The sequence below is a fragment of the Mya arenaria genome, chromosome 12, assembly GCF_026914265.1.
Source record: "Mya arenaria isolate MELC-2E11 chromosome 12, ASM2691426v1".
NCBI classification, from domain to species: Eukaryota; Metazoa; Mollusca; class Bivalvia; order Myida; family Myidae; genus Mya; species Mya arenaria.
Window position 1 is genome coordinate 4,217,770 of NC_069133.1, and position 14,070 is coordinate 4,231,839.

At 40.0% G+C, this 14,070-nt stretch overlaps 1 protein-coding gene across 1 annotated transcript in view; it reads right to left on the reverse strand.

Moving 5' to 3' along the window:
* The window catches only part of LOC128210398 (uncharacterized), a 40,833-nt gene that overhangs the window by 22,428 nt on the left and 4,335 nt on the right, over positions 1 to 14,070 (reverse strand). Inside the window, 19 exon segments of the mRNA XM_052914742.1 lie at positions 101 to 243; positions 1,052 to 1,266; positions 1,449 to 1,569; positions 2,010 to 2,155; positions 2,323 to 2,501; positions 2,718 to 2,854; positions 3,545 to 3,771; positions 4,065 to 4,205; positions 5,810 to 5,867; positions 6,481 to 6,614; positions 9,624 to 9,776; positions 9,991 to 10,075; positions 10,390 to 10,459; positions 10,802 to 10,856; positions 11,926 to 11,972; positions 12,087 to 12,175; positions 12,359 to 12,459; positions 13,025 to 13,076; positions 13,494 to 13,614. Of these exon segments, the coding sequence (XP_052770702.1) occupies positions 101 to 243; positions 1,052 to 1,266; positions 1,449 to 1,569; positions 2,010 to 2,155; positions 2,323 to 2,501; positions 2,718 to 2,854; positions 3,545 to 3,771; positions 4,065 to 4,205; positions 5,810 to 5,867; positions 6,481 to 6,614; positions 9,624 to 9,776; positions 9,991 to 10,075; positions 10,390 to 10,459; positions 10,802 to 10,856; positions 11,926 to 11,972; positions 12,087 to 12,175; positions 12,359 to 12,459; positions 13,025 to 13,076; positions 13,494 to 13,614 (2,274 nt within the window).

Here is a 14,070-nt window from a genome sequence, read left to right on the forward strand (position 1 = left end):
TGATAATTTTGTTACCTTTTATATAAAACGTCAACATATTTACTTGTTCTTCGTCTGAAAAATTTCACAATATACATATTGACTTAAAGCCAGAGCTTACTCAATTACAGCCGTTGACATGCTAGTGATGGATTGCATGGGATTGGTAAAGAGCTTTACAACGGCCTCGACGATTGAGTTGAATGCGTCCGTTATCTTTTTAATGATGTACGGGAGGGCCATTGTTACAGAATCTACGATATCCTTGGACGTGAAAGGAAAATATTGTTCAGGTACATAAGTAATTCGATATAAGCTAACTATTTTAAACAAGCATTTTGTTTAACACCAGTAGTAGATAACAATGCCACCTGTACGATCCGGTCCTTCTATATTTCTTCCGACATTGCCAGCCCAAATATGTAAGTATAATAAGCAAAACTGGGGGACAACCAAATAGTTGGCACCCAAAACAAAATGTTGGGCGAGCTGGCAGAAAGCCAAGCGGAAGTTTACGATGGCGTCGTCACAAATCGATGAATTCGGAAAAAAAACGTTCCTAACTGGCTTAACAGAAACAATTGTGACTACGATACGAATACGATAAATTCCTGAAATGACAATACAGTCTTTACACAACAAAGTTCAAATTCTAGTAGACAACATATCTCAAGATTCAATGTATGTAGTGACTTTGATGAAAATAAAGTGAAAACAGTGAAATAATGATTATATCAACAAATGGTATGTGCTGTTACTGGGTCTCGAACAACATCAACATGTTTGTAAGCAATATATACAGTAAATGTTAATACATGTCATGAAATAAGAATCAAATAAAAGTAAAATGTCATTTTATAATAACGTTATCCTTAACATTAGACAGTTGCATGCCGATAAATGAATGTAGTGATTGCTCACTCTTTCATGACAAGGTAAATTTGAAGTGCCTAGCTTAACAGCTTAGTGTCATTATACGAAATATATCACTACTATCCTATTACTATTAATGTATATACAACAGACATTAAACAATATATGCGAAACATAATTATTAAATACAACTCCTTACGTTGTAAAACTTCAGAGCATCTTGGGAAATTCCATCAATGAAATCTCTGACCTCTTTCACGATGGCCTTAATTTCGTCAATGACAGCGTTGCCGCTTATACTGAATAAATCCTTCACAAATTCTTTCATTCTGGTAGCAACATCGCCAAGTTTCGTTGGTAGGTGCTTCACAATTTGGACTAAGGTATTTACAGTTTCGGTTAAACTGTTCCCATCTGCATGCATAATCAATAAAGGTCCAGTTTACTATTATTCGGTGCTGAGGTTGCAAATTTTAAAATACATACGTCTTTTTGGCTTGTTCTCGAAACCATTTCGTTTCATAATATAAAGATTTCATTTGATTAAGAAATGTGTGTAGAAATGTAGCCTTGCGCATAATGTTGCAAACTGTTACCTTTGAAGTTGGTAATGGTTTCCCTGAATGTGTTTAAAGCATCTTTGATAGGATCCACAATCTTGGCGACGATTTTGTCAAAAATGTGCACTAAGTCTGACAGACTATTGATACCGAAATCCTGCAGTGAAAGAGGAAGTAAACCTTTGACGAATCGATGTCAGAAATATTTCTGGATTAAACATTTTAACAGTGATATATGTATAGCAAGAAATGCATAACTAAGCAGCAAAGCAGAAAACCCATTTAAGTTATCAATACGTACTATTACATGACCTATATAAATCACCAGTCAATAGAATCGTAACAACTCGGCCATCTTGCTATACACGTATCACTGTTAAAATATTATCCAACTGTAATTTACAAATGCCTGAGTGCAACCATACCACAGCAGGTACACAATTCAAACATTACGGTAAGCAATCTACTCAGTATATACAATAGATACAATAGAACATTACACGCACAGTACCCAAATGTTTACTATGATACTATTTGGGGACACACTGTTCAAATGCCAAGGGCCAAGATAACGACAGACAACCTGACACACTGTACCTTGAGAACGTTTAGATCATAGCTAATATGACCTTTAAAACAGACGAATGCCTTCACAATATCCACCTCGAAGCCGATCATCCCCACGTGGGCCTCGGCCCAGGCTTTATCATACACGTCAACCATGAAGTGACCGCTCAACAATGCTGGAAGAATTAATAAAGAGATAATACAGATTAAACCTGGATAGTATATTATTTTATTGATTGCAAATCAAAGTATTAAGTAATTATAATCCTTGATAAATGAAGCACCATCCTCAGACGGAACATTTATAAAAATGAATATGACACTTATCCTCTATTTCCCTTACAAAGTTGAAGGTCGAGATTGTTTCTAATGGTTAGCCCGAAGCTGGCTCCGATGTTGCTGTTTCCAAGCGTTTTTGACCAATCAATACCGGGAAGCTTAATGGTCACATGGATTCCCTGCTCCAACGTCTGAAGCAGGCTTCTCCGGGCTCGACTCACGATCGGGTACGTGTAGGTTTTACTGTAAGTTAATGCAATTGAAAAGTATAAATTTTACAGAATCAGTAGCATACGAAATCAAATAGGAGAGTGTATTATATTTGAAGCTGTCAGAGGCGACCATATAGTGTTTAATGGGTAAACGTACGCATCCCTCGTACAACCGGTGTAATCACGTTTGAAATCGTCGTATAAATGATGTTATAACAAGTCATGAATAATATCAATGACTGTTCACCTGATTATTTCCGGTTCCTGTTGCAGAATGAAGTTCTTGTCGGTGGCTTTCGGATGTTTAGTCAGCACAATGTGCGCAGTTTGCCGAACAACCTCGTCGCTGTCGTGGATAACGCTTTTCACCAAGGCTTCGGCGCTCTATTAATTTGTGATCGTGATTAAAATAACGTCTAAATAATTGTATCTTAATAGTGCATACGGTAAGGATATGGACAACCCCAGTAGCCAAGAGTTTAACGTCGAACTTGTCCAGAGGCACATGGTTCAAAGCGAAACATGTACATTAGAATATCAGTATGGAAAATACCTGCATAAACAATTGGATATGTTTTTGACCATTTCAAAACGTGCTTGAGAAATGATTGTCTGTTTAGTGTTACTAATGCTTTATAACAATCAATAAAGGTGTCAATCAATGCAATGTTTAAAGTGACAATCGTATTTAAAATGAATACATATACATGTATAACAAAACTTTTGAGTGTTAAACCTTTAACTACTTACTAAAAATACATTTATGGAAACTATTAAATACTAATAACAAGAGTTTAACTGTGTATTTAATGGCTGAAAACGCACAAATTTTAAATGATATTGATTCGTTAAAGATTTACAACGATCAACTATCGTCTCATAAGACAAAATTACCATGTTTTCTGCACCTTCCTTTAAAATTAAGGACGGTATCCTTCATAAGAATCATTGTTTTCGATAGGTTTTCATCTTTTTTGGTAAATTAAAACAAATGTATTACTTGTGGTAAATCTTAGTTAGGAGTAAGAGTGCATCTTTGAAAATCTGTCTTGGGGCTTTAAGAGTTTGACTAACTTCTTTGCATGTGAAGTGCCTTAAACTATGAATGGCAGCCCTTCTCCACGCCGTTACACCGCCGTTCGGTTCCATATAGGACCGGATGTGACGTAATGAACGCGTTTTTCCGGCGTTTCCAAGAGACTGGATTAGAATAGTCTTAGTCTCTATGTGCTTTCTCGCAGGTATATCGTGTTGAATGATTGACCGCTTCCGCCTTGGCTTCACGATTTCCATTGATCTGTCTGTTAGAGAAGAAATATCTTAAAATTGTCACATTTACCTTGCTCCTACATCAGTTACTTCTATAATGTTTCGCATATACCACGAATAAGCTCAAAGTACGGTCAAAATTGAAATGCATTGATTATGTAAATTAACGGAGCAAACGAGTCTTCTTAATTCAACTGTTACGAGCTTTGACACATGTGATCGCTGGGGAGTTCAACAGGGTGAGCTGACCACTATTAATGCTTCATCCAAAACGTGACTTAATCCTCATAAAAGGCACAATAACAATCAAAAGGAGTCTACTAACTCTGATTGTGGTGGTCCAACCAGTGTTCGATTCTCTCCACGATGCGATCAGACTCGGTGAGATTTCTGTCGTACAGAGACTTAGCCATCGCTCCAAGAGACAGACACGCTCGTTTCCGAGTCTTCGTAAGCGTCGGCGTGTCTGCATCAAACATAACAAAGATACAGTGGTACTTTACATGATTGCTTTTTTCAGTTATAAATTGATCTGTTTGCCTTTAGAATTATGCATGTGTTTGCTTATTGAGCGATAGCTCGCCAATTACCAACTTTATAGATCTATTTGGTAGTCTCCAAACTAAATACGTCATTTCCAGTCGTTTGCCACTGTACTCGTTACAGGGGATTGTATTTCGAAAACTTCTTATAAACCGGATTGTATTCATTGTGATAGCTCTGTCCCGGAAATTGATGCGAAATATTACGAACTAGATAATCCGTTGCCAATTTTTTTATTAGACAAGGGAAGTTACTCGCACAGATATAAAATATTAGAAATGTGCAAGGCTACCTCCCTTTATATCGCAAACGGTCATATAGGCTAGGATTTTGGGATAGGGAATTTTACTTGTTTTAATACAAACGGAGAGAACTTAATCAAGTATTTAATATTACAAGGTAACTTTTTCCTTAATTGAGAGCTTTCATATCCATGCATTTAACGAGTACAGTGGCCATGCAGTGTTTTCGTTCAATGTCAAGTGCAATACGAATGATATAGATTAATAAAATGGCATGAAGAAAAGAATGACAATGGTGTGCTAACTGTATATGTGCATGTCAAAAGTTCCCCTGATATTGAACCGTACTTTGTAAAGATATTATTTCAAGACTCAAAGAGTCCATACAGGATGGAATAGAAAGACATTTGTGTGAATGCCAGGTTAGTAATGCAAATGTTTTTTAAGCTGAATTTCATTTATCTTTATTTGTCCTTTTTTACCAACAAGAGAGAAATATATAAAGCATTACTATAGACTATGACCTAGTATGTTGAAACGTATACAGTAACTGTCATCAGAAAAAAATCTGAAATATTAAATAATGTGTTACTTAGTTAATATATATATACGAAGCTTTAAAGGCACGTTCATAAAGTTAAATCCAGATATTTTTACACCACTATCTTCATTATGTTACTATTTATTACTATGTTTTAAACTAAACACTCTTTAAACTAATAGTAAAAGTGAACATGCTTCATATCACTTACCTTGTGAAATGGTTTAAACTTACATATTCTTATATGATCCATCCTTACTATGTGCTATTACCTTATGTCGTGTAGTCTGATTTGCTTAAGTGTATTTATATATCACAAGAAACTATGTAGTTAACGTGAATAAACTAGGCTTGTTGTCATTCTATGTTGTTATTTTGGCATCCGACAACAACAAAGGCGACTAGTTTGTTGATTAAACCCTTAATACTCGGACATATTATATGCTTCGTACAATCTTGACATGCATGTTCTCACCTCCAGACATATCTTATTCAACCTTGGCCATGTTCAAATTCGCCTATGGACATCCATTTAAGTTACAGCGTACTGATACATTGCGTCAGTGATATAATTTATGCGGCCTGAAGTTGCAGATATCGTGTGAATCACTGCAAACTATGGCACAAGTGCCCTTGTCCAAAAACTGTTCTGTTCTGTTTCTGTGTCAAAAGTCTTGGCAGCCAATTTACAGATTAATTTGAAATTTTCATTAAATTCAAAATACTAGGACAAATGCTTCTTACCTCCAGGCATAATTGTTTCGTCTTCAAAGCAAAGTGCTTCTACGTATAGGACAAGCTCCTGCAAGATCATTCAAGCCTATTATAATATTTATAATTATGTCTTCCGTTTATATATATTTAATAAAAGTACATAGACAAAAGGTTAAAGAGACACACTTATTAAAAATCAATAGATACACATGTATACCAAACATCAATTTTGACTGATAAACCTTACAGTACTTACTAAATAATGCATTTATGGAAAATATTAATTTCTGATAACAAGATTTTAACCGTATATTTAATAGCAGGAGGCGCAAAAATATTAAATGATTGGTGAATGCTCAAAGATTTACTATGGTCTACTACAGTCTCATTAAGTAGAAATACCGTGTTTTATGCTCATTTCTTTCGAATTAAACTCGGTATCCTTTATTGTTTTCAACATTTATTCACCATTTTTGTAATATTAAAACATTATTATTAATTGTGGTAAATCTTGTTTGGGAGTAAGAGTGCATCTTCAATCATGTACACATTTGTTATATACGGTTGTATGACGAGGAATGTCGTCTTGCACTTATGTTGCTAGAGCATGTCCGGCAAATCAGATAGTATGGAGTTAACTTAATATAAAATCAAACAAATGTTTTGTTTGAAAGCTATGTATGGAATAAGTCTCGCCCAACCTGCACAGGTGACTTTATGGCGATGGAGTGGAATAGACACCTCTTCAAGTCGTCCTCGGTGGCGTTAGGCTTCATCATGACCAGCTCCAGCACCAGCAACTGGGCGTCCGCACTCCCCTCTCGTGCTATCAGGTCTGTTAATGGAACTTTTTCATATCGATAACTTATCCCACTAGATAAACATAGCGTTAAAATCTTAAAATAGTGCCGACCGAGGCCTTGGGTTCAATAATACATTTAAAGGGGTTTAAACTTTCAAAGCATTCTTAAAGGCATGGACAATGAAATATTAAATAATAAAAAGTATCCGACGTCAAATGCTCTGGCAGAGGGCTACACAGTGGGGCTGAAATGCTACACAGCGGGGCGGAAAGCCTACACAGCGGGATGGAAAGTCTACACATCTGGGTGTAAATGCTACACAGTGGGCGGAAAGGCTACACAACAGGCTGTTAGGCAACACAGCATGGCGGAAATGGTACATGGCGGGCAGTTAGGCTACACAGCGGGAGGTTAGGCTAGGCAGCGTAGCGGAATTGCTAATATCGGGCTTAAAGATTACACAGAGTTGGAGAGGCTACAGTGCGGTGCGAAACTGCTATACAGGCGGCGGATAGGCTACACAGCCCGGTGAGAAGCGAAGGAAGCGGGCTGTTAGGCTACAAATAATAGCGGAAATGCTACACAGCGAGCGGTTAGGTTACACAGCGGGCGATTAGGCTACGCATCGGGGCGAAATTGCTATACAGTGGGGGTAAAGGCCACACAGCGGGTAAGAGAGGCTACACTGTGGGGCGGAAATGCTACACAGCGGGGGGAAAGGCTACACAGCGTGGCGGATAAGCTACAAAACGGGTTGTTAGGCTACACAGCATAGCGGAAATGCTACGCAGCAAGCGGTTAGGCTACACAGTGGGGCGGAAATGCTAAACAGCGGGCGGTTAGAATACACAGCAGGCGGAAAAGGCTACACTGTGGGGCGGAAAGGCTACACAGCGTGATGGAAATGCTACATAGCGGGCGGTTAGGCTGCAAAACGTGACAGAAATGCTCCAAAGCAAGCGGTTAGGATAGATTGTGTGCGGTTAGGCTACACAGTGGGGGGAAAGGCTACACTGTGGGTCGGAAATGCTACACAGCGGGGCGGAAAGGCTACACAGCGTGGCGAAAAGTTAACACAGCGGGGCGGAATTACTAAACAGCGGGTGTGAAAGCTACACAGCGGGGATGAAAGGCTACAAAGCGGGGCGGAAAGGTTGCACAGCGCGGAGGAAATGCTACAAAGCGGGCGGTTAGGCTACACGACGATGCGGATGTGCTACACAGCGTAGTTGGAGAGTTGGAGAGGCTACAGTGTGGTGCGGAACTGCTATACAGCCGGCGGATAGGCTACACATCGTGGCGAAAAGTTAACACAGCGGGGCGGAATTACTAAACAGCGGGTGTGAAAGCTACACAGCGGGAATGAAAGGCTACAAAGCGGGGCGGAAAGGTTGCACAGCGCGGAGGAAATGCTACAAAGCGGGCGGTTAGGCTACACGACGATGCGGATGTGCTACACAACGTGGCGGAAATGCTACATAGCGGGCGGTTAGGCTACACAGCGGGTCGGAATTGCTAAACATCGGGGGGAAAGATACACAGCGGGGCGGATATGCTACGCAGCAGGGCAGAAAGGCTACACAGCGATGCGGAAATGCTACTCAGCGGAGTGGAATAGCTACACAGCGGGGCGAAAATGCTACGCATCGGGGCGGAAAGGCTACACAGCGTGGCGGAAGTCTACACTCTGGGCGGTAAGTCTATGCAGCGGCGCAGAATTGCTAAACAGCGGAAGTGAAATCTACACAGCGGAGCGGAAAGGCTACACAGCGAGACGGAAAGGCTGCACAGCGCAGCGTAAATGCTACACAGCGGGCGGTTAGGATACACAGCGTGGCGAAAATGCTACATATCGAGCGGTTAGGCTACACAGCGCACGGTTAGGCTACACAGTGGGGCGGAAGTGCTACACAGCGTGGCGGAAATGCTACATAGCGGGCGGTTAGGCTACACAGCGGGTCGGAATTGATAAACAATGGGTATGAAAGCTACACAGCGGTGCGAAATGCTACACAGCTGGGCAGAAGGCTGCACAGTGCGGCGGAAATTCTACCCAGCGGGCGGTTAGCCTAAACAGCGTGGCGGAAATGCTATATATCGGGCGGTAAGCCTATACAGCGGGCGGTTAGGCTACACAGCGGGGCGGAAATGCTACACAGCGAGGCGTAAATGCAACATAGCGAGCGGTTAGGCTACACAGTTGGTTGGTTAGGGTAAATAGCAGGCGGAAGTGCTTCACAGTGTAAGCGAAAGGCTACACTACACGTTGAGGCTTAAATGTAACACAACAGGCCGAAAGGTAAGACCTTGAGGCGGACAGGGTACTCAACTGAGCCGAAAAGGCTACACATCGGGGAGAAAAGGCTACTAAGTAGTGCGGAAAGCTCGAACAGCTTGGCAGAATGGCTATACTACACAGTGAGACGAGAAAGCTACAAAGTGGTCGGAATTGCTAAAAAGAGGGTCGAAAATGTTATTCTGCTGGATGGAGATGCTAATTAAACATCTGGACGTAGGAGCAACAAGGCACTGCGGAAAGGATACTCAATGAAGCGAAAAAGCTATGCAGTGGGATTAAAAAGGTAACATTACAGAGAGAGGCGGAATGGCTATCGAGTCGGTGAAAAGGCTACACAGCGGGTAAGAAAAGCTACTGCTCACACAACGAGGTGGAATGGATTATCTACATATTTAGACAGAAAAGCTAAAAAGAGGGTCGCAAATCGAAAATGACACACAGCTTGGTGAAGAAGCATCTAACTGTGCAGAAAGGGATCTCAGTGGAGTGAAAGGCTATTCAGCGGGTTGGAACTTTTACACGCGGCAGGCACATGCTAAACAGCGGTGCGAACATATTACACAGCTTGGCGGAAAGGCTATGCAGGAGGATCGAAAGTATATTCATCCTAGAGGAGAGGCTACATAACGGGGCGAAAACGTATCACACCAGCACAAAAGGGCTACGCAACGGACGGAAAGGCTATATATCTGGACGGAAAGGCTACACAGACGGGCGGAAATGCTTCACATTGATATCTTACCTATGAAGAGGTTCCTCTCGTCGGCACACAATGTGTCATTCTCCGGGCATTCCTTGGACAACGCGTCCTGTCCCAGTCCCAGGAAGTCGTCACGCTCCAGGGAATGAACAAGTGTCCGTAGTTGATGCACGCACTCGGTACGGTTCCGGTCGTCTGTAGCGAGGATAAGAGCATAGATGTCGTAATATACTATTTTTCTACGTTAAGGGTGTAGCATGAACACAGTCTTACATATTTATTTGATAGACCGGTTAAACGTTAGACGGTCATAACAGTCGAATAGTAGGAAAACATAAGCATATGGAATCAAAACCATGGTAACGGATTGTTTAACACGGAAAGGGCCAATCAACAAATCAATGCATACACTTGTTCTCGATGGCGTGGATACATTTCAGATAACCCTGAATGTCCTTCTCAGCCTCTTTTAGCGGGATCTTCACTTGGGGCCTCTGCAAGTTATAAAAATAGTTTTTGGACTTTTTTTCGTAAAGAACGTATTCGGAACGAAATCAAATGCAAATAATATACTCTGGCATATATAATTGTATGTACATTTTGTCCTTTATCTCGTCAAGTACTTTATTTTGTTACATTCATGCTGGTTTAATGGATTACATTGTCTGACGTCTTTTGTCATTAATTTCAATAAAGATCTGTTGGCGGTTAACCTCTATCTTAACCTACATTTATTTTATCCAAGGTAAAGTTTGACATCTGATAAGACACTCGAAGCTGAGATATGGTAACAAGAAGAGAAACGTACTTGCTTGACGCTGATGGAATCCTGGTGCATCTCGTGAACCGCGTGCAGCGTGGGTGGCGCGTAGTGCTTGCTGTGGGGGAAACAGTGGGATCAGAAAATACAGCACTTCCTTGTTAGGCACGTTTGTGAAAATGACATTTTGAGGTTTATGCAACATATTATTTATCAAAAAACAAATACAAAACAAAACAGGAAGTGATTCGTCTCTGTCCAATAAGTGCCGTTCGATAGGCAAATACAAAGCGCATTCTTTTCTTCGTTTTATTGATATAAAACTTTGTAATACACTGCACATTTGTTTAAGTTGTTTTGCTCAAGACTATTCGGCTTAGGGAAAAGTCAGTTCCATTTATCATTTATTGCATATAAAAACTCATCTCACCGGGGTACGAAATAACAACAAAACACACACCTTTTGACCATCAGTTTTACCCTGCTTCTGGAAATTGACGAAATCTTCGGAAACTCTGAAAAATATTCGTGCGCAAATAAGAGCTGCTCTTTGTAAGGTTTATAATTTATCATAATACAGTATAACGAATATTTGTTTGTTTCTGTGTTATGATTTGAAAAAAATAATGTCATTAACATCATGACCGGCTCTTATCGGTATCTCTTAATATATATATTTTGCAATGAAAAGAGAACATGACTTGGTTATTTGTACAAACTTATGCTTTATTTTACTTTCTAAAATGCATTTAATTTTGCACATGCTAAATGTTAATGCCACATATCGTTTTCTTCTGAAAATGTTATACTTTTACTACCATCATGTTTGTTATCGCTATAAACTTTGTAAGTTTTTTATGCAAAATAAACTACCATTGTATTGTATTGTATTGCTATACCGTAATCTATTACACCGAGTTAATCAATGAATCAAACATGTTTTTTTCTTCTTTTATTATATTCTAGAAAGGATATAAAATGACATTTTACTGTAGTTATTTTCAGAAAAGCGCGCCAAATTTTATGCGAAAGGAACGTTATTTCGGAAATGACGTCGTGGAAATTGTGTCCCAGCCCTGTGCGCGCTAATGTTTGATCTGGACGGGAGAATGTGCTAAAATTTTAAAACAGTGAAAAATACTCAATTGATATATTCACTGTTTGAAATAGTAAATTATCATTTTCATTTCACTGATAATTCTCTCTAAACTACCGAAAAGCATATAATAAATATATTTGAACTAAATAGTATGAAACAAATATTGTTTATGTATTATTTAAGGAATGAACACTGCGTGGTTGATGTCATTATCGGGATATGAACGCAGTTGGGCTGATTAAAGTGTGTGTGGCGTCCGAAGGAAAAAAAGGAACCTGCGTTCATATCCCCGATAATGACATCAATCACGCAATCAATTAATTACTTATATTGACACCAATGGTAGTTGAACCAAATATTTATGTCCGTTTTGTCAAGTTGCATAAACGTATTATTGAGAGGCGACTAGTTTGATCATTAAACCCTTAATACTCGGACATGCTATATGCTTCTTTCAATCTAAATACATGTATGCATGTTCTCACCTCCAGACATATCTTCTTCAACCTCGGCTGCTCCGTCAAGTGTCCGTCTAGAACAAAAGCATAATATATGCATATGCCCATGGTATAACCAACAAGGAAAACATCTTTTTACTTATTAAAATGAAACATCTGAAATGTAATAAATCAATAAGACAACTCACGAGGTCACTCTGTTGGGCGCGTGCTGGAGTGTTATGTTGTCAAGGAGCTCCACGTGTTTAGGGGTCAGTCGTGGATCCAGGTGAACTGTCTGTCGGTGGAACAAAAAGAAAGGGTTTTATGTCGTGGTGACACACAAAAAAGGTTAATATCGTAGGTAGTAAGATATTGTATGGCACTAATGTTACGGAACGACTGTGTTGGTATGTGTGTAGACTGTGGTTGGTACATAACACTATTAAAATGTGCAGAAACTATTTTCACATCACTTTACCTTATGATGCAGTCGGTGGACGTCAGTGAGGCTCTGGTGACTCCTAACCAATTTCACCCCGTCTGTCAGCCGCGTGCCCTCGTACCGGTGCCCTAGGTGACCTGTAGGAAGCAGATGGACAATAAAATCACACGCTCGTCAGTTAGGGTAAATCGTACTACACCGTCTTAAATTAGTACTCTTTGTGGAATGCAAGTGTTGACAAAAGGTGAAAGACATGACACGTAAACCGCAAAATTTGATCATCCAATTTCAAAATATTGTTGTGGTAAAATATAAATGTTTTTTTTTTCATTTTCCGTAATGTAAAAGTGGCTTCTTAGCGACATAGTCGTGGAATGCTCAGTTATTTGTCTTATATTTAGACCACAGCAAGCAGATACAAGCACTCTTACATTTACTCTGTCAACTAAGTAACATAACGAAATGCCTCGTTACATACGTAGTGTTGCGGCTATTGCCATTGTAAAAATCGCCAATGGGTTTTAAGTTGGGGGAAACATTACATATTGTGCACGGCAACGACGTGGACCACGGCACAAAGGCTATGACCGTTTCTCAACTGATTTTCTCCAAAAACAACACTACATGTAGTACCGATGCATAACAGATGAACTAAGAAAACTGAACATAGTTTTTTGTGGAACAATTTAGCAAAAACCCTACCTGCGTGGTCCTCCTCCTCCGACTCGTACTGCCAGGACGGACCATCGCCCACCTGATTTTGAGAAACACAAGACACTTTCAGAGAGCAAGAAAATTAGGTTCCGAAGCAGCTGCAGGGTTCATTAGCATTTCGTTTGACGTAGGTGAGGTTGTGAACACACACTGGTTTAAACCCCAGTAAATTTACATTTTACTGACCGTTCCAAGGCGGTACCTAACAATCCTTGATAAACACACTTAGTTTTTTGTATATAGTATATATGCACTGTGTATTTTGTGGAGTTTTGTTATGTTTTTCCATGTTTCTTGTTTGTGATGTTTTGTTTTGTGATCTATGTCTTTGGCGATTTCTCTGTGCCATTAAACGGAGTTTGTGTTTAAACTTTTGGCTACTGAGCTTCTTTCTGTAGTTTTTCATATAAATATTTGTATAAAATATCAAGCATTAAAATATTTACTATCCCCGTACCTGCACGTGTGTGGTGAGGGTGGAAGCGAGCACCTTCTTGAGTGAGAGTAGCTCGTACAGCTCCTCCGGGTGGTAGTGGACGAACCGCACCAGCCCAGATTGCCCAACCGTAAAGTAGAAACTGGGGACACAATAGGGAAAATAATAACTTTCACAAACTCGGGACACAATAGAGGATATGAAGACCGAAAAATTGCACTAGCCCACCCCGATAGCCTTGTTGTTGAGCGTTTGCTTCGGGTGCGGAAGTTGCGGGGTTCAACACACGGCCGCGTCGAACGACGTTACAGATTGTACAAGTAGCTCCCTTGCCTATTGTTCGGCATGAAGGGGTATTACAGGAAAATCGGTGTACTCAGAACTGGTTCATCAAAAAGGTTGTATCCCGTGTATCGATGAGTTACACAGAGTTCATTAAAGAACCAAGATATATATTGGCAAAGAGCTTGTGCACCGCACTCGGACTTCCTTTTTTAAATACATAATCTGGATTTGACTGGGAATTATAGTCATTTTTATCTCGTATCACTTATTACATTTTAACACATTCCTGGTTGACATGGCGTTGAAGCTAGAA